Raw genomic sequence first — 24207 nt, forward strand, 5'->3', positions numbered from 1 at the left:
GGTAAGAAGATTTCTCGGCAGGGAGGCGGAGTTGCTGCCCGGCTTTTATGGGATGTGGTGGTAGATGACTAATGAGTGACAGCTGTCACCTCAAGCTGCTCCTGGGAGGCGGCTGCGCCCTCTCGTGCCTGAAACCCGCACTTAAGGCAGGGTGCTGTCTGGTGGTGGCCAGCAGTACCTCCTTTTCAGCGGCCCACATAACAGGACCCCCTCCCAACGGGCGCCTCCTGGCGCTCGACCAGGCTTGACGGGGTGACGGGCGTAGAAGTCGGCCAGGAGGGCTGGGTCCAGGATGAAGCTTCTCTTCACCCAGGAGCATTCTTCGGGTCCATAACCCTCCCAGTCCACCAAATACTGGAACCCTCGGCCTTTTTGACGGACGTCCAGGAGCCTGCGAACTGTCCAAGCAGGCTCCAGGTCGATGATCCGGGCAGGAGGCGGCGCCGGTCCGGAGGTGCAGAGAGCAGAGGAGTGGTGTGGTTTGAGACGTGACACGTGGAAAACGGGGTGGATCCGCAGTGACACGGGGAGCTACAGCTTCACTGCGGCTGGACTGAGGACTTTGACGATCTTGAAGGGTCCAATGAAGCAGTCCTTCAGCTTAGGGGTATGTCTTTGGTCAAAAGCCACACCTCCTGCCCGGGCTGGTATGCAGGAGCCCGAGAACGCCGGCAGTCTGCATGGGCCTTGGCCCTTGTCCGGGCCTTCAGCAGGGCAGAGCGGGCGGAGCGCCACACCCGACGGCATCTCCGTAGGTGGGCCTGGACCGAGGGGACTCCAACCTCTCCCTATGGCTGTTATGCGCATACTCGATCCAGGCCAGATTGTTGCTCCAGGCCATCGGGTGCGCGGAGGTTACGCAGCGGAGGGCCTGCTTAAGTTCCTGGTTTACCCGCTCTGCCTGTACGTTCATCTGTGGATGATACACGGACGAGAGGCTCATGGTTGCCCCCAGTTCTCTGCAGAAACAATGCTAAATAATTCACAGTAAAAATGTGCAAATAAAATGTGCAATAAAAATGTGTGCAAAGGAGAAATAGACAGACTGGTTATCCATGAGATACCTATATACTTGGTAGGGAAAGCACCGAAAATACAATCTATCTCATCCACACCTGCACGATGGCATCTAAAGCGCATGTAGACAACAGGTAGATGACACAGACTGCTGCCAGATGGCCATAAAAGGCGCTGAAGACTGCCTGATGCCCAAATGTCTGGATGGCAAACACAGGACCGGACTGGGAGGCACTGCTGTGTTCCTCACTGTGTTTCACACACGCGTGGGGCTGAAATTATCACTCAGTCATGTGTCTATGTGTGTGTGTATGCATAACGCTGCATGAGCCGCTAAGCGCGCACGTGTGCCACTGGACAGCTTTGCTGAAAGTTTGCTGGCTGTGGGCCAAGTTCCATGCATCAGACGGAGCCTTTCCAGCTAACTTTAATTTCTTTTTTCTTTTTTGCTCACTTCAGGTGCATAACATAACTCTGGACACCACGATGGTTGGATTATTACATGTGATGTATTTTTGCATGGTTGATTCCAGCACACAGCGGCCGGGTGAGAGGATTTTAACCACAGGCTGCCGTCCAGCTCCACGTTCACATCCGCACTGTGAAACACTCCTGGGCCATTATTGGAGGTGAGATTCATGTTTCTTAATGCTGTCACAGCCTGGCAAAACAGGTCCACGTCATATCGCCTACACAGTTAGAAGGTGATCATATGTTTCAGCTGTGAGATCCTGTCAGCTTGAAGCCTAACGCGTGCAATGACATGTTACTGTGCACCATGGAGAGGTGCAGCCCGTGGTTTATAGAGCTATGATGGAGACAATATTCACATTATTTACATAAATCACCCACGGGAAGGAATGGACAAATATCTGTACTGTAAGGTCTATTTTGGATACAACTCCAATTCCAGTGAAGTTGGGACATTGTGTAAAATGTAAATAAAAACAGAATACAATGAACTTTCAACTCCCTCAACAAATTTTCTATGGGGTTGAGGTCTGGAGACTGGCTAGGCCACAGCAGGACATTGAAAATGCTTTTTATGGAGCCACTGCTTCGTTGCCCGACCGGTGTGTTTGAGATCATTGTCATGCTGGAAGACCCAGCCATGGTGCATCTTCAATGCTGTCACTGAAGGAAAGAGGTTTTGGCTTAAAATCTCACGATACATGGCCACGTTCATTCTTCCCTTAACACAGATCAGTTGTCCTGTTTCCTTTGCAGAAAAACAGCCCCAAAGCATGATGTTTCCACCCCCATGCTTCACAGTAGATATGGTGTTCTTGGAATGCAACTCAGCATTCTTCTTCCTCCAAATACGAAAAGTTGAGTTTTTACAAAATGTTCTATTTTGGTTTCATCTGACCACATGATATTCTCCCAATCCTCTTCTGGATCATCCATATGCCCTCTGGCAAACTTCAGACAGGCCTGGACAGGTACTGGCTTAAGCAGGGGGACACGCCTGGCACTGCAGGATTTGAGTCCCTCTGTGCGTAGTGTGTCGCCTTTGTTACTTTGGACCCAGCTCTCTGCAGGTCATTCATCAGTTCCCTCCATGTAGTTCTGGGATTTTTGTTCACCGTTCTCATGATCATTTTGACCCCACGGGATGACATCTTGCATGGAGCCCCAGACCGAGGGAGATTATCAGTGGTCTTGTACGTCTTCCATTTTCTTCCAATTGCTCCCACAGTTGATTTATTCACACCTACCTGCTTGACTATTGTAGATTCACTCTTCCCAGCTTGGTGCACATCTACAATTTTGTTTCTGGTGTCCTTTGACAGCTCTTTGGTCTTGGCCATAGTTGAGTTTGGAGTCTGACTGTTTGAGGCTGTGGACAGGTGTCTTTAATGCAGATAACAAGTTCAAATAGATGGCATTAATACAGGTAACAGGTGGAGGACAGAAGAGCTTCTTAAAGAAGAAGTTACAGCTCTGTGAGAGCCAGAAATCTTGCTTGTTTGTGGGTGACCAAATACTTATTTTCCACCGTAATTTCCAAATAAATTCTTTAAAAATCCTACAATGTGATTTCCTGGAATTCTTTTTCTCATTTTGTCTCTCATAGTTGAAGTGTACCTATGATGAAAACTACAGACCTCTCTCATCTTTCTAAGTAGGAGAACTTGCACAATCAATACTTTTTACCCCACTGTATGTTTACCACTGTGTTACATCACCTTTCCTTCTAACAACACTCAAAAAGCATTTGGAAACTGAGGACACTCATGATTGGATATAAAAGGAGTATCCCCAAAAGTCTCAGCCATTCACAAGCAAAGATCGGGCGAGGATCACTACTTGGTGAACAACTGCATGAAAAAATAGTCCAGCAGTTTAAGAACAATGTTTCTCAACGTTCAATTGCAAGCAATTTAGGATTCCATCATCTACAGTCCATAATATAATCAGAAGATTCAGAGAATCTGGAGAACTTTCTACACGTAAGCGGCAAGGCCAAAAACCAACATTGAATGCCCGTGACCTCCGATCCCTCAGGCAGGATCTCATAATTACGCAATCTTTTCTCATAATTATAAGAACTTTATTGTTTTGCCAGAGTGCCAACACAGTAAACAGTAAACATTGCTTTTTTATTAGATCTTTTCTAGTATTTACAAGATCAGGAGTCTCCTGATCTTGTAATTACGAGATCAGGGACCTAATTTTATTTAATCCAGTGAATGCAATACGCTTTTGTACACATCATCCATACCACTGATAAATACAGATATACAAAGCATAACAGTTTAACAGTTTGTTTTATTTATTTTGCATGATTGAAACACAAAATAGGCCCATTGATGCTTCATAGCCATCAAAACAATGCAACTCTTTAAACAATGAATTTATTGGCAACTAATTCAATCGGTTTAGCAAGATCTTGTATATTTATGACATTTTTCAAATAAAATCATGCCATTTTTAATCTTGACCAGAAAATGAGAAAATGTTTTTTTTTAACAAAGGGTGAAGTCAAAGGCAAAAGAAACACCAAAAAAAAATGGTAAGAACCGAACTCAGGAGTCAAAACATGATTAAAAACAAAGGAAGCAAATGCATAATTACTGTAAATAAAATACAATATAAATTGAAAGAATGAACTTTAACTGAATGACAAAGTACTTGCAGCACTTTAATAAGCATTAATAGTATCTAAACACATTGATTGTCTTTGCAATTAAGATCTATACATTGCCATCACACTTGAAAAGATTGTATACAGGGCCAGCTCTATGTTGTGTGTGTAAATATGCACTGATTATATAATAGCAAACCTTAAAATCATTTCATACATGAAAAATAAGCATTTGTGTCTGTCTTTATGAACAACATTCTCCTTCAAAACAGTTACTGTAACTCTTTTCTGTGCAACATACCCCTAGATACAAATATATCACACCTATTCTTCAATAACGCCCATATAGGTAACAATCAAATAAGAAAGAAAAAAAAACAAATGCTTGAGAAACTATTTGTGAAAAATTTCATGGCATGGTATATTTTCAATAAATCTGGACTATGTACAAAATATTTACCAATACAATACAAATTAATCTTATTTACACTTTGATGGGGTTTTAAACAATCTCATGTACACCTGTGTAATTAGTTGAGAATTTTGCTTTCAGTAAACTACAATCAGAAGCGCATCTACTGCTTCTTAGTTGTTAAAGAGTTGACCAGTGACTGATTTAATATGTTAGCATAATGGTCTGTGTTTGGTGTACATGACAGAGTTTAACTTGCCTCATAATTCTTTATTTTTTTGGTGACACAGAAAGCTCAAGTTTTGGGAATCTAAAACCACCTCTGGACCCACTGTCACTGCTGGAAGAGGAAGACAATCTTGATTTTTTCGATGCTAGCGATGCACCTGCACTGCCTTCGATAGCTGCTCCACTACTCTCACCAAATGTCACTTCATATGAGCCCTTTGACTTTGAACCAAAACCTCCAAACGTGCCAAACTTCAACTTGCCTTTCTTTCCTTTGGCCTTTGCTCCTCCTAGATCTAAAGAAATGTCACCACCCTCTGCTTCTAAGTGACCTGGAGAGACAGCAGCAGCCAGCCCTCCCTCATCGCTCAAAGAGGACGACCGATGCCGTGATTTTTTGAAAAGGTCAAGCGAGGCTGATTTGCCTTTAGATGACACACTCAATCCAGAATGTCCCTCTGTTTCTAACTTTTCACTCCTAAATTCTCCAGCATGTACACTCACATCTTTACTTCCTCCTAACTCTGGTCCATGAAGATCACCTGTACTACTGCCCTTGACTTTTGATTTCCCAAATAATTTAGTTTTTTTCACTTTTACTTTTACTTCACTCTTCTTTAGCTCCATACTGGGAACATTGATGTTTTGTGAAGGGACAGCGAAACTAGCAGATGGAGCTTGAATATTTATGTCTCCGCTAATTGCAGGTTCTGATCCAACATCTCCTCCAACGTCATGATCTGAAATAATACCAAATTTTGGTATTTTGAGTTTGGGAAATGTTACTGTGCCCTCTGGGTATTGAAAGCCATGAGATGCACGACCCCCTGAACCACTTTTGCCCATGCCCACACTACCTTTTACGTTTTTTGTTTGTACATTAGTAGTCACGAGTGTTTCTCCTTGTCCACTTACATTTAAATCAATATCAGGAGCAGACACCTTTACATCTGGCATTTTGATTTTGGATGTTGTAAATTTCACATCTGGCTGTTCGATGGTAACATTTGCACTGTCAGTAGCGGAACCCTCAATGGCAGTGTTGAGGCTAGCTGATGGAAAATCTGTGTCAGATTTTAATGCATCTGAGAAAAAGCCATCACCTTTTAGTTTGGGTGATTTGATATCAATTTCTACATCAGGAAAATGTAACTTTCCAAAAACAGTTTTCTTTTCCTTAGTTCCTTTTGCATGAATATTAGGGTCATCTAGAGCCACGTCTACTGCAGGTGATTTTATAACAACATCAGGTTTTGCTGTCTTTCCTTTGGCTTTAGGTAGTTTAAATTTACCTTTCTTTCCCTTTAAATTTATATCATGGGCATCAATACCAGCTGTAGTATCCGGGAGACTAGCTTCTGCTTTGGAACCTTTGACTCCAATGGACATCTCACCTCTACCTTTAAGACCAGCTTCTGGAGTCTTAATTCCAAATTTAGGACCTTTGATTTTGGGAAATGTGACACCTGATTTTTCAAGGTCCTCAGGAACACCTACCAAAGTAAGAGAGGGTCCTGTGATTTTGCCACTTGGACTTTTGATATCTCCTTCTAACGTGGGCATGGATATGTCAAGCTCCTCTTTGACATGAAGCCCCTTTAGGTTTGCATCTGACACTGAGAATGCTGGCCCTGATATAGATAGTGGATCCAGTTTAGGACCTGTGATTTCACATTCAGGTGCTTTTATGTCTCCTTCTATCTTTGGAACAGACACCTCAAAGTCTCCTTTCACTTTGGAACCTTTGAGACTCAAATCGACCTCAGGTCCTGAAATTGATGGCATTTTGATTTTAGGAAGACTAAATCCACCCTTGGGCCCTTCAATCTCAGTGTCTGGACCTTTAATATCAAGTTCTGGTGTTTTGATGTGGACACCTGCTTTTGGAAGATTGAAATCAACATCAGGACCCTCCACGTTTGGACCTTTCAAATTAAATGATGGCATTTTGACTTTTGACAATTTAAATCCACCATCAGGCCCTTCAATGTCAACATCAGGAGCTTTCATGTGGACATCAGCTTTGGGAAGACTGAAGTCAACATCACCTCCCTCCACTTTTGGACCTTTAATATTCATTGTTGGCATTTTAATTGTGGGCATTTTAAATCCACCCCCGGAGCTTGAAATGTCAATGTCTGGCCCTGCAATTTCACCCTCAGGTAGTTTTATATCTCCTTCAATCTTTGGAGCAGACACATCAACATTTCCTTTCACTTTGGGACCTTTCATATTCAAATTCAATTTGGGCATGGTAATGCTTGGTGCTGGAATTGATGGCATTTTGATTGTAGGCAGACTAATTCCACCCTCGGGCCCTTCAATGTCAACATCTGGCCCTTTGATATCAATGTCAGGTTTGGGAACTTTGATGTTAGCATCAGGACCCTTCACTTTTGGACCTTTAATGTTAACTGTTGGCAGTTTTATGTCTGGCATTTTCAGACCACCATCTGTCCCTTCAATCTCAAATTTTGGACTCTTAATGTCAAGTTCAGGTGCTTTGAAATCAATGTCTGCTTTTGGAAGATTGATACCAACATCAGGACCTTCCCCTTTCATGCCTTTAAAACCAGTTGATGGCATAGTAATTTTGGGCATTTTAAAACCACCTGCAGGGCCTGAAATATTCATATCTGGCCCTTCCATGTCAATCTCGAATGGTTGTATGTCTCCTTCAATCTTTGGAACAGGCACATCCATTTGTCCTTTCACATGAGGACCTTTTAGATTCAAGTCCACCTCAGACTTGTCTATTGTTGGCCCTGAAACTGATGGTACTTTGATTTTAGGCAGACTCAATCCACCTTCAGGTGCTTTAATGTCAACATTAGCTCCTTTCACATCAATTTCAGGTTTAGGAACTGCGACGTTAACATCAGGAAACTCGACATTTGGACCTTTAAGTCCAAATTTAGGCAGTGTAAACTTTGGCATTTTAAATCCACCTTCAAGCCCTGAACTACCTACATCTGGGCCTTCAATTTCCATCTTTGGAGATTTTACGTGTCCTTTAAGGTTTGGAACAGATACATCAACTTCTGCTTTTCCTTTGGGACCAGTCATATTCAAATCCACATCAGGCATCTTCACATTTGGCCCTGGCAAGGATGGCATTTTGAACTTTGGTCCTTTGATCTTCCCACTAGGACCCTCAATATCAACCTCTGGTACTTCAATTGCACCTTCAGGCAGTTTGATATCGATGTCTGGTTTGGGAAGATCAACATCAATATCATGCCGTTCTATTTTGTGACCTTTAAAGCCAAACTTTGGCATTTTAAAATTAGGCATTTTAAATCCAGTTTTTTGGCCTTGAATATCAATATCTAGTCCGTCAAAATCCACCTTTGGAGGTTGAATGTCTCCTTCAATTTTGGGTACATTAACATCCACATCACCTTTCATTTGACCGCCTTTGATATTCAAATCCACTTCAGGCCCTGAAATTGATGGCAATTTTATTTTAGGGAGACTAAATCCACCCTTAGGCCCTTCTATCTCAGTATCTGGACCTTTAATATGAAGTTCTGGTGATTTGATGTGGGTGCCTGGTTTTGGAAGATTGAAATCAACATCAGGACCCTCCAAGTTTGGACCTTTCAAATTAAGTGATGGCATTTTGACTTTTGGCATTTTAAATCTACCCTCAGGCACTCCAATATCAACATCAGGTGCTTTCATGTGTACATCAGCAAGCTCTGGTCCTGTGATATCACCTTGAGGCAGTTTGATATCGATGTCTGCTTTGGGCCGATCAATATCAACATCAGGCATTTTGACTTTGGGACCTTTCAAGCCAAATTTTGGCAGACTGAAGTGGGGCATTTTAAATCCACCCTCAGGCCCTTCAATATCAACATCAGGCGCTTTCATGTGCACATCGGCTTTGGGAAGATCGAAGTCAACGTCACCTCCCTCCACTTTTGGACCTTTAATGTTCAGTGTTGGCATTTTTATTTTGGGCATTTTAAATCCACCCCCGGGGCTTGAAATGTCAATGTCTGGCCCTTCAATTTCACCCTCAGGTAGTTTGATATCTCCTTCAATCTTTGGAGTAGACACATCAACATTTCCTTTCACTTTGGGACCTTTCATATTCAAATCAAATTTGGGCAGGTTAATGTTTTGTGCTGGAATTGATGGCATTTTGATTGTGGGCAGACTAATTCCACCCTCGGGCCCTTCAATGTCAACATCTGGCCCTTTGATATCAATGTCAGGTTTGGAAACTTTGATGTTAGCATCAGGACCCTCCACTTTCGGACCTTTAATGCTAACTGTTGGCAGTTTTATATCTGGCATTTTCAAACCACCATCTGGCCCTTCAATCTCAAATTTTGGACTCTTAATGTCAAGTTCAGGTGCTTTGAAATCAATGTCTGCTTTTGGAAGATTGATACCGACATCAGGACCTTCCCCTTTGATGCCTTTAAAACCAATTGATGGCATTGGGATTTTGGGCATTTTAAATCCACCTGCTGGGCCTGAAATATTCATATCGGGCCCTTCAATGTCAACCTCCGGTGGTTGTATGTCTCCTTCAATCTTTGTTACAGACATTTCAATTTGTCCTTTCACATGTGGACCTTTAAGATTCAAATCCACCTCAGGCTTGGTAATTTTTGGCCCTGAAACTGATGGTACTTTGATTTTAGGCAGACTCAATCCACCCTCGGGTGCTTTAATGACAACATCGGGGGATTTAATGTCAACATCAGGTCCTTTGATATCAATGTCATGTTTAGGAACTGTGATATTAACATCAGGAAACTCAACATTTGGGCCTTTAAGTCCAAATTTAGGCAGGGTAAACTTTGGCATTTTAAATCCACCTTCAAGCCCTGAACTATGTACATCTGGACCTTCAACTTCCATCTTTGGTGATTTTATGTGTCCTTTAAGCTTTGGGACAGACACATCACCTTCAACTTTTCCTTTGGGACCTGTCAGAGTCAAATCCACATCAGGCATCTTTGCGTTTGGCCCTGGCAAAGATGGCATTTTGAACTTTGATCCTTTGATTTTCCCACTAGGACCCTCAATATCAACCTCTGGTCCTTTGATATCACCTTGAGGCAATTTGATATCGATGTCTGCTTTGGGCTTATCAATATCAACATCAGGCATTTTGACTTTGGGACCTTTAAAGCCAAACTTTGGCATTTTAAATTTAGGCATTTTAAATCCAGTTTTCTGGCCTTGAATATCAACATCTGTTCCTTCAAAATCCACCTTTGCAGTTGGAATGTCTCCTTCAAGTTTTGGCACATCAACATCCATATCAGCTTTCATTTGACCACCTTTGATATTCAAATCCACCTCAGGCCCTGACATTGATGACATTTTTATTTTAGGGAGACTAAAACCAGCTTTAGGATGTTCAATCTCAGTATCTGGACCTTTAATATCAAGTTCTGGTGTTTTGATGCGGATATCTGCTTTCGGAAGATTGAAATCAACATCAGGACCCTCCAATTTTGGACCTTTAAAATTAAATGATGGCAGACTGAAGTGGGGTATTTTAAATCCACCCTCAGGCCCTTCAATATCAACATCAGGTGCTTTCATGTGTACATCGGCTTTAGGAAGATCGTAGCCAACGTCACCTCCCTCCACTTTTGGACCTTTAATATTCATTGTTGGCATTTTAATTTTGGGCATTTTAAATCCACCCCCAGGGCTTGAAATGTCAACATCTGGCCCTTCAATTTCACCCTCAGGTAGTTTTATATCTCCTTCAATCTTTGGAGCAGACACATCAACATTTCCTTTCACTTTGGGACCTTTCAAATTCAAATCAAATTTGGGCAAGTTAATGTTGGGTACTGGAATTGATGGCATTTTGATTGTGGGCAGACTAATTCCACCCTCGGGCCCTTCAATGTCAACATCTGGCCCTTTGATATCAATGTCAGGTTTGGGAACTTTGATGTTAGCATCAAGACCCTCCACTTTCGGACCTTTAATGTTAACTGTTGGCAGTTTTATGTCTGGCATTTTCAAACCACCATCTGGCCCTTCAATCTCAAATTTTGGACTCTTTATGGCAAGTTCAGGTGCTTTGAAATCAATGTCTGCTTTTGGAAGATTGATACCAACATCAGGACCTTCCCCTTTCATGCCTTTAAAACCAATTGATGGCATTGGGATTTTGGGCATTTTAAATCCACCTGCAGGACCTGAAATATTCATATCTGGCCCTTCAATGTCAATCTCAGGTGGTTGTATGTCTCCTTCAATCTTTGGAACAGACACATCAACTCCTGCTTTTCCTTTGGCACCAGTCAAATTCAAATCCACATCTGGCATCTTAACCTTTGGCCCAGAAATAGATGGGATTTTGAACATTGGTCCTTTGATCTTCCCACTAGGACCCTCAATATCAACCTCTGGTCCTTTGATATCACATTGAGGCAGTTTGATATCGATGTCTGCTTTGGGCTGATCAATATCAACATCAGGCATTTTGACTTTGGGACCTTTAAAGCCAAATGTTGGCAGACTGAAGTGGGGCATTTTAAATCCACCCTCAGGCCCTTCAATATCAACATCAGGCACTTTCATGTGCACATCAGCTTTAGGAAGATCGAAGCCAACGTCACCTCCCTCCACTTTTGGACCTTTAATATTCATTGTTGGCATTTTAATTTTGGGCATTTTAAATCCACCCCCAGGGCTTGAAATGTCAACGTCTGGCCCTTCAATTTCACCCTCAGGTAGTTTTATATCTCCTTCAATCTTTGGAGCAGACACATCAACATTTCCTTTCACTTTGGGACCTTTCATATTCAAATCAAATTTGGGCAGGTTAATGTTGGGTGCTGGAATTGATGGCATTTTGATTGTGGGCAGACTAATTCCACCCTCAGGCCCTACAATGTCAACATCTGGCCCTTTGATATCAATGTCAGGTTTGGGAACTTTGATGTTAGCATCAGGACCCTCCACTTTCGGACCTTTAATGCTAACTGTTGGCAGTTTTATGTCTGGCATTTTCAAACCACCATCTGGCCCTTCAACCTCAAATTTTGGACTCTTAATGTCAAGTTCAGGTGCTTTGAAATCAATGTCTGCTTTTGGAAGATTGATACCAACATCAGGACCTTCCCCTTTCATGCCTTTAAAACCAATTGATGGCATTGGGATTTTGGGCATTTTAAATCCACCTGCAGGACCTGAAATATTCATATCTGGCCCTTCAATGTCGACCTCAGGTGGTTGTATGTCTCCTTCAATCTTTGGAACAGACACATCAACTCCTGCTTTTCCTTTGGTACCAATCAAATTCAAATCCACATCTGGCATCTTAACCTTTGGCCCTGAAATAGATGGGATTTTGAACTTTGGTCCTTTGATCTTCCCACTAGGACCCTCAATATCAACCTCTGGTCCTTTGATATCACCTTGAGGCAGTTTGATATCGATGTCTGCTTTGGGCTGATCAATATCAACATCAGGCATTTTGACTTTGGGACCTTTAAACCCAAATGTTGGCAGACTGAAGTGGGGCATTTTAAATCCACCCTCAGGCCCTTCAATATCAACATCAGGCGCTTTCATGTGCACATCAGCTTTAGGAAGATCGAAGCCAACGTCACCTCCCTCCACTTTTGGACCTTTAATATTCATTGTTGGCATTTTAATTTTGGGCATTTTAAATCCACCCCCAGGGCTTGAAATGTCAACGTCTGGCCCTTCAATTTCACCCTCAGGTAGTTTTATATCTCCTTCAACCTTTGGAGCAGACACATCAACATTTCCTTTCAGTTTGGGACCTTTCATATTCAAATCAAATTTGGGCAGGTTAATGTTGGGTGCTGGAATTGATGGCATTTTGATTGTGGGCAGACTAATTCCACCCTCAGGCCCTACAATGTCAACATCTGGCCCTTTGATATCAATGTCAGGTTTGGGAACTTTGATGTTAGCATCAGGACCCTCCACTTTCGGACCTTTAATGCTAACTGTTGGCAGTTTTATGTCTGGCATTTTCAAACCACCATCTGGCCCTTCAACCTCACATTTTGGACTCTTAATGTCAAGTTCAGGTGCTTTGAAATCAATGTCTGCTTTTGGAAGATTGATACCAACATCAGGACCTTCCCCTTTCATGCCTTTAAAACCAATTGATGGCATTGGGATTTTGGGCATTTTAAATCCACCCGCTGAGCCTGAAATATTCATATCTGGCCCTTCAATGTCAACCTCAGGTGGTTGTATGTCTCCTTCAATCTTTGGAAGAGACACATCAACTCCTGCTTTTCCTTTGGTACCAATCAAATTCAAATCCACATCTGGCATCTTAACCTTTGGCCCTGAAAAAGATGGGATTTTGAACTTTGGTCCTTTGATCTTCCCACTAGGACCCTCAATATCAACCTCTGGTCCTTTGATATCACCTTGAGGCAATTTGATATTGATGTCTGCTTTGGGCTTATCAATATCAACATCAGGCATTTTGACTTTGGGACCTTTAAAGCCAAATGATGGCAGACTGAAGTGGGGCATTTTAAATCCACCCTCAGGCCCTTCAATATCAACATCAGGTGCTTTCATGTGCACATCAGCTTTAGGAAGATCGAAGCCAACGTCACCTCCCTCCACTTTTGGACCTTTAATATTCATTGTTGGCATTTTAATTTTGGGCATTTTAAATCCACCCCCAGGGCTTGAAATGTCAACGTCTGGCCCTTCAATTTCACCCTCAGGTAGTTTTATATCTCCTTCAATCTTTGGAGCAGACACATCAACATTTCCTTTCACTTTGGGACCTTTCATATTCAAATCAAATTTGGGCAGGTTAATGTTGGGTGCTGGAATTGATGGCATTTTGATTGTGGGCAGACTAATTCCACCCTCAGGCCCTACAATGTCAACATCTGGCCCTTTGATATCAATGTCAGGTTTGGGAACTTTGATGTTAGCATCAGGACGCTCCACTTTCGGACCTTTAATGCTAACTGTTGGCAGTTTTATGTCTGGCATTTTCAAACCACCATCTGGCCCTTCAACCTCAAATTTTGGACTCTTAATGTCAAGTTCAGGTGCTTTGAAAGCAATGTCTGCTTTTGGAAGATTGATACCAACATCAGGACCTTCCCCTTTCATGCCTTTAAAACCAATTGATGGCATTGGGATTTTGGGCATTTTAAATCCACCTGCAGGACCTGAAATATTCATATCTGGCCCTTCAATGTCGACCTCAGGTGGTTGTATGTCTCCTTCAATCTTTGGATCAGACACATCAACTCCTGCTTTTCCTTTGGTACCAATCAAATTCAAATCCACATCTGGCATCTTAACCTTTGGCCCTGAAATAGATGGGATTTTGAACTTTGGTCCTTTGATCTTCCCACTAGGACCCTCAATATCAACCTCTGGTCCTTTGATATCACCTTGAGGCAGTTTGATATCGATGTCTGCTTTGGGCTGATCAATATCAACATCAGGCATTTTGACTTTGGGACCTTTAAACCCAAATGTTGGCAGACTGAAGTGGGGCATTTTAAATCCACCCTCAGGCCCTTCAATATCAACATCAGGTGCTTTCATGTGCACATCAGCTTTAGGAAGATCGAAGCCAACGTCACCTCCCTCCACTTTTGGACCTTTAATATTCATTGTTGGCATTTTAATTTTGGGCATTTTAAATCCACCCCCAGGGCTTGAAATGTCAACGTCTGGCCCTTCAATTTCAGCCTCAGGTAGTTTTATATCTCCTTCAATCTTTGGAGCAGACACATCAACATTTCCTTTCACTTTGGGACCTTTCATATTCAAATCAAATTTGGGCAGGTTAATGTTGGGTGCTGGAATTGATGGCATTTTGATTGTGGGCAGACTAATTCCACCCTCAGGCCCTACAATGTCAACATCTGGCCCTTTGATATCAATGTCAGGTTTGGGAACTTTGATGTTAGCATCAGGACCCTCCACTTTCGGACCTTTAATGCTAACTGCTGGTAGTTTTATGTCTGGCATTTTCAAACCACCATCTGGCCCTTCAACCTCAAATTTTGGACTCTTAATGTCAAGTTCAGGTGCTTTGAAATCAATGTCTGCTTTTGGAAGATTGATACCAACATCAGGACCTTCCCCTTTCATGCCTTTAAAACCAATTGATGGCATTGGGATTTTGGGGATTTTAAATCCACCCGCTGGGCCTGAAATATTCATATCTGGCCCTTCAATGTCAACCTCAGGTGGTTGTATGTCTCCTTCAATCTTTGGAAGAGACACATCAACTCCTGCTTTTCCTTTGGTACCAATCAAATTCAAATCCACATCTGGCATCTTAACCTTTGGCCCTGAAAAAGATGGGATTTTGAACTTTGGTCCTTTGATCTTCCCACTAGGACCCTCAATATCAACCTCTGGTCCTTTGATATCACCTTGAGGCAATTTGATATTGATGTCTGCTTTGGGCTTATCAATATCAACATCAGGCATTTTGACTTTGGGACCTTTAAAGCCAAATGATGGCAGACTGAAGTGGGGCATTTTAAATCTACCCTCAGGACCTTCAATATCAACATCAGGTGCTTTCATGTGCACCTCGGCTTTGGGAAGATCAAAGTCAACGTCAGCTCCCTCCACTTTTGGACCTTTAATGTTCATTGTTGGCATTTTAATTTTGGGCATTTTAAATCCACCCCCTGGGCTTGAAATGTCAATTTCTGGCCCTGCAATTTCACCCTCAGGTAGTTTTATATCTCCTTCAATCTTTGGAGCAGACGCATCAACATTTCCTTTCACTTTGGGACCTTTCATATTCAAATCCAATTTGGGTAGGTTAATGTTTGGCGCTGGAATTGATGGCATTTTGATTGTGGGCAGACTAATTCCACCCTCGGGCCCTACAATGTCAACATCTGGTCCTTTGATGTCAATGTCAGTTTTGGGAACTTTGATGTTAGCATCAGGACCCTCCACTTTCGGACCTTTAATGCTAACTGTTGGCAGTTTTATGTCTGGCATTTTCAAACCACCATCTGGCCCTTCAATCTCAAATTTTGGACTCTTAATGTCAAGTTCAGGTGCTTTGAAATCAATGTCTGCTTTTGGAAGACTGATACCAACATCGGGACCTTCCCCTTTCATGCCTTTAAAACCAATTGATGGTATTGGGATTTTGGGCATTTTAAATCCACCTGCAGGACCTGAAATATTCATATCTGGCCCTTCAATGTCAATCTCAGGTGGTTGTATGTCTCCTTCAATCTTTGGAACAGACACATCAACTCCTGCTTTTCCTTTTGCACCAGTCAAATTCATATCCACATCTGGCATCTTAACCTTTGGCCCTGAAAAAGATGGGATTTTGAACTTTGGTCCTTTGATCTTCCCACTAGGACCCTCAATATCAACCTCTGGTCCTTTGATATCACCTTGAGGCAGTTTGAGATCGATGTCTGCTTTGGGCTGATCAATATCAACATCAGGTATTTTGACTTTGGGACCTTTAAAACCAAATGTTGGCAGACTGAAGTGGGGCATTTTAAATCCACCCTCAGGCCCTTCAATATCAACATCAGGTGCTTTCATGTGTACATCGGCTTTGGGAAGATCAAAGTCAACCTCACCTCCCTCAACTTTTGGACCTTTAATGTTCAGTGTTGGCATTTTTATTTTGGGCATTTTAAATCCACCCCCGGGGCTTGAAATGTCAACGTCTGGCCCTTCAATTTCACCCTCAGGTAGTTTGATATCTCCTTCAATCTTTGGAGCAGACACATCAACATTTCCTTTCACTTTGGGACCTTTCATATTCAAATCAAATTTGGGCAAGTTAATGTTGGGTGCTGGAATTGATGGCATTTTGATTGTGGGCAGACTAATTCCACCCTCGGGCCCTTCAATGTCAACATCCGGTCCTTTGATATCAATGTCAGGTTTGGGAACTTTGACCTTAGCATCAGGACCCTCCACTTTCGGACCTTTAATGCTAACTGATGGCAGTTTTATGTCTGGCATTTTCAAACCACCATCTGGCCCTTCAATCTCAAATTTTGGACTCTTAATGTCACGTTCAGGTGCTTTGAAATCAATGTCTGCTTTTGGAAGACTGATACCAACATCGGGACCTTCCCCTTTCATGCCTTTAAAACCAATTGATGGTATTGGGATTTTGGGCATTTTAAATCCACCTGCAGGACCTGAAATATTCATATCTGGCCCTTCAATGTCAATCTCAGGTGGTTGTATGTCTCCTTCAATCTTTGGAACAGACACATCAACTCCTGCTTTTCCTTTTGCACCAGTCAAATTCATATCCACATCTGGCATCTTAACCTTTGGCCCTGAAAAAGATGGGATTTTGAACTTTGGTCCTTTGATCTTCCCACTAGGACCCTCAATATCAACCTCTGGTCCTTTGATATCACCTTGAGGCAGTTTGATATCGATGTCTGCTTTGGGCTGATCAATATCAACATCAGGTATTTTGACTTTGGGACCTTTAAAACCAAATGTTGGCAGACTGAAGTGGGGCATTTTAAATCCACCCTCAGGCCCTTCAATAGCAACATCAGGTGCTTTCATGTGTACATCGGCTTTGGGAAGATCAAAGTCAACGTCACCTCCCTCAACTTTTGGACCTTTAATGTTCAGTGTTGGCATTTTTATTTTGGGCATTTTAAATCCACCCCCGGGGCTTGAAATGTCAACGTCTGGCCCTTCAATTTCACCCTCAGGTAGTTTGATATCTCCTTCAATCTTTGGAGCAGACACATCAACATTTCCTTTCACTTTGGGACCTTTCATATTCAAATCAAATTTGGGCAAGTTAATGTTTGGTGCTGGAATTGATGGCATTTTGATTGTGGGCAGACTAATTCCACCCTCGGGCCCTTCAATGTCAACATCCGGTCCTTTGATATCAATGTCAGGTTTGGGAACTTTGACCTTAGCATCAGGACCCTCCACTTTCGGACCTTTAATGCTAACTGATGGCAGTTTTATGTCTGGCATTTTCAAACCACCATCTGGCCCTTCAATCTCAAATTTTGGACTCTTAATGTCAAGTCCAGGTGCTTTGAAATCAATGTCTGCTTTTGGAAGATTGATACCAACATCAGGACCTTCCCCTTTCACGCTTTTAAAACCAATTGATGGCATTGGGATTTTGGGCATTTTAAATCCACCCGCAGGACCTGAAATATTCATATCTGGCCCTTCAATGTCAACCTTAGGTGGTTGTATGTCTCCTTCAATCTTTGGAACAGACAGATCCACTCCTGCTTTTCCTTTGGTAGCAATCAAATTCAAATCCACATCTGGCATCTTAACCTTTGGCCCTGAAAAAGATGGGATTTTGAACGTTGGTCCTTTGATCTTCCCACTAGGACCCTCAATATCAACCTCTGGTCCTTTGATATCACCTTCAGGCAGTTTGATATCGATGTCTGCTTTGGGCCGATCAATATCAATATCAGGCATTTCGACTTTGGGACCTTTCAAGCCAAATTTTGGCAGACTGAAGTGGGGCATTTTAAATCCACCCTCAGGCCCTTCAATATCAACATCAGGTGCTTTCATGTGCGCATCGGCTTTGGGAAGATCGAAGTCGACATCACCTCCCTCAACCTTTGGACCTTTAATATTCAATGTAGGCATTTTAATTTTGGGCATTTTAAATCCACCCCGGGGCTTGAAATGTCAATGTCTGGCATTTCAATTTCACCCTCAGGTGGTTTTATATCTCCTTCAATCTTTGGAGTGGACACATCAACATTTCCTTTCACTTTGGGACCTTTCATATTCAAATCAAATTTGGGCAGGTTAATGTTTGGTGCTGGAATTGATGGCATTTTGATTGTGGGCAGACTAATTCCACCCTTGGGCCCATCAATGTCAACATCTGGCCCTTTGATATCAATGTCAGGTTTGGGAACTTTGATGTTAGCATCAGGACCTTCCACCTTCGGACCTTTAATGCTAACTGTTGGCAGTTTTATGTCTGGCATTTTCAAACCACCATCTGGCCCTTCAATCTCAAATTTTGGACTCTTAATGTCAATTTCAGGTGCTTTGAAATCAATGTCTGCTTTTGGAAGATTGATACCAACATCAGGACCTTCCCCTTTCATGCCTTTAAAACCAATTGATGGCATTGGGATTTTGGGCATTTTAAATCCACCTGCAGGACCTGAAATATTCATATGTGGCCCTTCAATGTCAACCTCAGATGGCTGTATGTCTCCTTCAATCTTTGGAACAGACACATCAACTCCTGCTTTTCCTTTGGTCCCAGTCAAATTCAAATCCACATCTGGCATCTTAATCTTTGGCCCTGAAATAGATGGGATTTTGAACTTTGGTCCTTTGATCTTCCCACTAGGACCCTCAATATCAACCTCTGGTCCTTTGATATCACCTTGAGGCAGTTTGATATCGATGTCTGCTTTGGGCTTATCAATATCAACATCAGGCATTTCGACTTTGGGACCTTTCAAGCCAAATTTTGGCAGACTGAAGTGGGGCATTTTAAATCCACCCTCAGGCCCTTCAATATCAACATCAGGCGCTTTCATGTGCACATCGGCTTTGGAAAGATCGAAGTCAACGTTACCTCCCTCCACTTTTGGACTTTTAATATTCAATGTAGGCATTTTAATTTTGGGCATTTTAAGTCCACCCCCGGAGCTTGAAATGTCAACGTCTGGCCCTTCAATTTCACCCTCAGGTGGTTTTATATCTCCTTCAATCTTTGGAGTGGACACATCAACATTTCCTTTCACTTTGGGACCCTTCATATTCAAATCAATTTTGGGCATGGTAATGCTTGGTGCTGGAATTGATGGCATTTTGATTGTGGGCAGACTAATTCCACCCTTCGGCCCTTCAATGTCAACATCTGGTCCTTTGATGTCAATGTCAGGTTTGGGAACTTGGATGTTAGCATCAGGACGCTCCACTTTCGGACCTTTAATGCTAACTGTTGGCAGTTTTATGTCTGGCATTTTCAAACCACCATCTGGCCCTTCAATCTCAAATTTTGGACTCTTCATGTCAATTTCAGGTGCTTTGAAATCAATGTCTGCTTTTGGAAGATTGATACCAACATCAGGACCTTCCCCTTTCATGCCTTTAAAACCAATTGATGGCATTGGGATTTTGGGCATTTTAAATCCACCTGCAGGACCTGAAATATTCATATCTGGCCCTTCAATGTCAACCCCAGGTGGTTGTATGTCTCTTTCAATCTTTGGAACAGACACATCAACTCCTGCTTTTCCTTTGGCACCAGTCAAATTCAAATCCACATCTGGCATCTTAACCTTTGGCCCTGAAAAGGATGGGATTTTGAACTTTGGTCCTTTGATCTTCCCACTAGGACCCTCAATATCAACCTCTGGTCCTTTGATATCACCTTCAGGCAGTTTGATATCGATGTCTGCTTTGGGCCGATCAATATCAACATCAGGCATTTCGATTTTGGGACCTTTCAAGCCAAATTTTGGCAGACTGAAGTGGGGCATTTTAAATCCACCCTCAGGCCCTTCAATATCAACATCAGGCGCTTTCATGTGCACATCGGCTTTGGGAAGATCGAAGTCAACGTCACCTCCCTCCACTTTTGAACCTTTAATATTCAATGTAGGCATTTTAATTTTGGGCATTTTAAATCCACCCCCAGGGCTTGAAATGTCAATGTCTGGCCCTTCAATTTCACCCTCAGGTGGTTTTATATCTCCTTCAATCTTTGGAGTGGACACATCAACATTTCCTTTCACTTTGGGACCTTTCATATTCAAATCAATTTTGGGCATGGTAATGCTTGGTGCTGGAATTGATGGCATTTTGATTGTAGGCAGACTAATTCCACCCTTGGGCCCTTCAATGTCAACATCTGGTCCTTTGATGTCAATGTCAGGTTTGGGAACTTGGATGTTAGCATCAGGACGCTCCACTTTCGGACCTTTAATGCTAATTGTTGGCAGTTTTATGTCTGGCATTTTCAAACCACCATCTGGCCCTTCAATCTCAAATTTTGGACTCTTCATGTCAATTTCAGGTGCTTTGAAATCAATGTCTGCTTTTGGAAGATTGATACCAACATCAGGACCTTCCCCTTTCATGCCTTTAAAACCAATTGATGGCATTGGGATTTTGGGCATTTTAAATACACCTGCAGGACCTGAAATATTCATATCTGGCCCTTCAATGTCAACCCCAGGTGGTTGTATGTCTCCTTCAATCTTTGGAACAGACACATCAACTCCTGCTTTTCCTTTGGCACCAGTCAAATTCAAATCCACATCTGGCATCTTAACCTTTGGCCCTGAAAAGGATGGGATTTTGAACTTTGGTCCTTTGATCTTCCCACTAGGACCCTCAATATCAACCTCTGGTCCTTTGATATCACCTTCAGGCAGTTTGATATCGATGTCTGCTTTGGGCCGATCAATATCAACATCAGGCATTTCGACTTTGGGACCTTTCAAGCCAAATTTTGGCAGACTGAAGTGGGGCATTTTAAATCCACCCTCAGGCCCTTCAATATCAACATCAGGCGCTTTCATGTGCACATCGGCTTTGGGAAGATCGAAGTCAACGTCACCTCCCTCCACTTTTGAACCTTTAATATTCAATGTAGGCATTTTAATTTTGGGCATTTTAAATCCACCCCCAGGGCTTGAAATGTCAATGTCTGGCCCTTCAATTTCACCCTCAGGTGGTTTTATATCTCCTTCAATCTTTGGAGTGGACACATCAACATTTCCTTTCACTTTGGGACCCTTCATATTCAAATCAAATTTGGGCAGGTTAATGTTTGGTGCTGGAATTGATGGCATTTTGATTGTGGGCAGACTAATTCCACCCTCGGGCCCTTCAATGTCAACATCTGGTCCTTTGATATCAATGTCAGGTTTGGGAACTTTGATGTTAGCATCAGGACCCTCCACTTTCGGACCTTTAATGCTAACTGTTGGCAGTTTTATGTCTGGCATTTTCAAACCACCATCTGGCCCTTCAATCTCAAATTTTGGACTCTTAATGTCAATTTCAGGTGCTTTGAAATCAATGTCTGCTTTTGGAAGATTGATACCAACATCAGGACCTTCCCCTTTCATGCCTTTAAAACCAATTGATGGCATTGGGATTTTGGGCATTTTAAATCCACCTGCAGGACCTGAAATATTCATGTCTGGCCCTTCAATGTCAACCCCAGGTGGTTGTATGTCTCCTTCAATCTTTGGAACAGACACATCAACTCCTGCTTTTCCTTTGGCACCAGTCAAATTCAAATCCACATCTGGCATCTTAACCTTTGGCCCTGAAAAAGATGGGATTTTGAACTTTGGTCCTTTGATCTTCCCACTAGGACCCTCAATATCAACCTCTGGTCCTTTGATATCACCTTCAGGCAGTTTGATATCGATGTCTGCTTTGGGCCGATCAATATCAACATCAGGCATTTCGACTTTGGGACCTTTCAAGCCAAATTTTGGCAGACTGAAGTGGGGCATTTTAAATCCACCCTCAGGCCCTTCAATATCAACATCAGGCGCTTTCATGTGCACCTCGGCTTTGGGAAGATCAAAGTCAACGTCAGCTCCCTCCACTTTTGGACCTTTAATGTTCATTGTTGGCATTTTAATTTTGGGCATTTTAAATCCACCCCCTGGGCTTGAAATGTCAATTTCTGGCCCTGCAATTTCACCCTCAGGTAGTTTTATATCTCCTTCAATCTTTGGAGCGGACACATCAACATTTCCTTTCACTTTGGGACCTTTCATATTCAAATCCAATTTGGGTAGGTTAATGTTTGGCGCTGGAATTGATGGCATTTTGATTGTGGGCAGACTAATTCCACCCTCGGGCCCTACAATGTCAACATCTGGTCCTTTGATGTCAATGTCAGGTTTGGGAACTTTGATGTTAGCATCAGGACCCTCCACTTTCGGACCTTTAATGCTAACTGTTGGCAGTTTTATGTCTGGCATTTTCAAACCACCATCTGTCCCTTCAATCTCAAATTTTGGACTCTTCATGTCAAGTTCAGGTGCTTTGAAATCAATGTCTGCTTTTGGAAGATTGATACCAACATCAGGACTTTCCCCTTTCATGCCTTTAAAACCAATTGATGGCATTGGGATTTTGGGCATTTTAAATCCACCCGCTGGGCCTGAAATATTCATATCGGGCCCTTCAGTGTGAACCTCAGGTGGTTGTATGTCTCTTTCAATCTTTGGAACAGACACATCAACTCCTGCTTTTCCTTTGGCACCAATCAAATTCAAATCCACATCTGGCATCTTAATCTTTGGCCCTGAAATAGATGGGATTTTGAACTTTGATCCTTTGATCTTCCCACTAGGACCCTCGATATCAACCTCTGGTCCTTTGATATCACCTTCAGGCAGTTTGATATCGATGTCTGCTTTGGGCTGATCAATATCAACATCAGGCATTTCGACTTTGGGACCTTTCAAGCCAAATTTTGGCAGACTGAAGTGGGGCATTTTAAATCCACCCTCAGGCCCTTCAATATCAACATCAGGCGCTGTCATGTGCACATCGGCTTTGGGAAGATCGAAGTCAACGTCACCTCCCTCCACTTTTGGACCTTTAATATTCATTTTTGGCATTTTAATTTTGGGCATTTTAAATCCACCCCCGGCACTTGAAATGTCAATGTCTGGCCCTTCAATTTCACCCTCAGGTAGTTTTATATCTCCTTCAATCTTTGGAGCAGACACATCAACATTTCCTTTCACTTTGGGACCTTTCACATTCAAATCAAATTTGGGCAGGTTTATGTTTGGTTCTGGAATTGATGGCATTTTGATTGTGGGCAGACTAATTCCACCACCGGGCCCTTCAATGTCAACATCTGGTCCTTTGATATCAATGTCAGGTTTGGGAACTTTGATGTTAGCATCAGGACCCTCCACTTTCGGACCTTTAATACTAACTGTTGGCAGTTTTGGAAGATTGATATCAACATCAGGACCTTCCCCTTTCACGCCTTTAAAACCACTTGATGGCATTGTGATTTTGGGCATTTTAAATCCACCTTCACGCCCTGAAATAGCAACATCTGTCTCAATAACAGGTTCTTTTAGATCTGTTTCAGTTTTGGGAACATTGACATTAACATCAGGACACTCGACATTTGAACCTTTAAGTGCAAATTTAGGCAGTGTCATCTTTGGAATTTTAAATCCACTTTCAGGCCCTGCAATAGCTATTTCTGGACCTTCAATTTCCATCTTTGGTGATTTTATGTCTCCTTCAACTTTTGGCACAGACACATTAACTCCTGCTTTTCCTTCGATTTCACCCTCCGGTAGTTTTATATCTCCTTCGATCTTTGAAGCAGACACATCAATATTTCCTTTTACTTTGGGACCTTTCATATTCAAATCAAATTTGGCCATGGTAATGTTTGGTGCTGGAATTGATGGCATTTTGGTTGTAGGCAGACTAAATCCACCCTTAGGGCCTTCAAGTT

General features: G+C 42.4%; 1 protein-coding gene across 1 annotated transcript in view; it reads right to left on the minus strand.

Annotated features, from left to right (window-relative positions):
• Positions 1-3769: 3769 nt before the first annotated feature.
• The window catches only part of LOC117519759 (neuroblast differentiation-associated protein AHNAK-like), a 47942-nt gene continuing 27504 nt past the window's right edge, over positions 3770-24207 (minus strand). The window contains exons 7-15 of the mRNA XM_034181009.1: positions 24106-24198; positions 22962-23478; positions 20491-22463; positions 18978-19479; positions 16987-17484; positions 14622-16488; positions 11783-13646; positions 10130-10645; positions 3770-10093 (exon numbers count right to left, since the gene is read on the minus strand). Of these exons, the coding sequence (XP_034036900.1) occupies positions 4788-10093; positions 10130-10645; positions 11783-13646; positions 14622-16488; positions 16987-17484; positions 18978-19479; positions 20491-22463; positions 22962-23478; positions 24106-24198 (13136 nt within the window). The 3' untranslated portion in view covers positions 3770-4787. The remainder of the gene's footprint in view (positions 10094-10129; positions 10646-11782; positions 13647-14621; positions 16489-16986; positions 17485-18977; positions 19480-20490; positions 22464-22961; positions 23479-24105; positions 24199-24207) is intronic.

Source organism: Thalassophryne amazonica, chromosome 11, assembly GCF_902500255.1.
Source record: "Thalassophryne amazonica chromosome 11, fThaAma1.1, whole genome shotgun sequence".
Taxonomy (NCBI): domain Eukaryota; kingdom Metazoa; phylum Chordata; class Actinopteri; order Batrachoidiformes; family Batrachoididae; genus Thalassophryne; species Thalassophryne amazonica.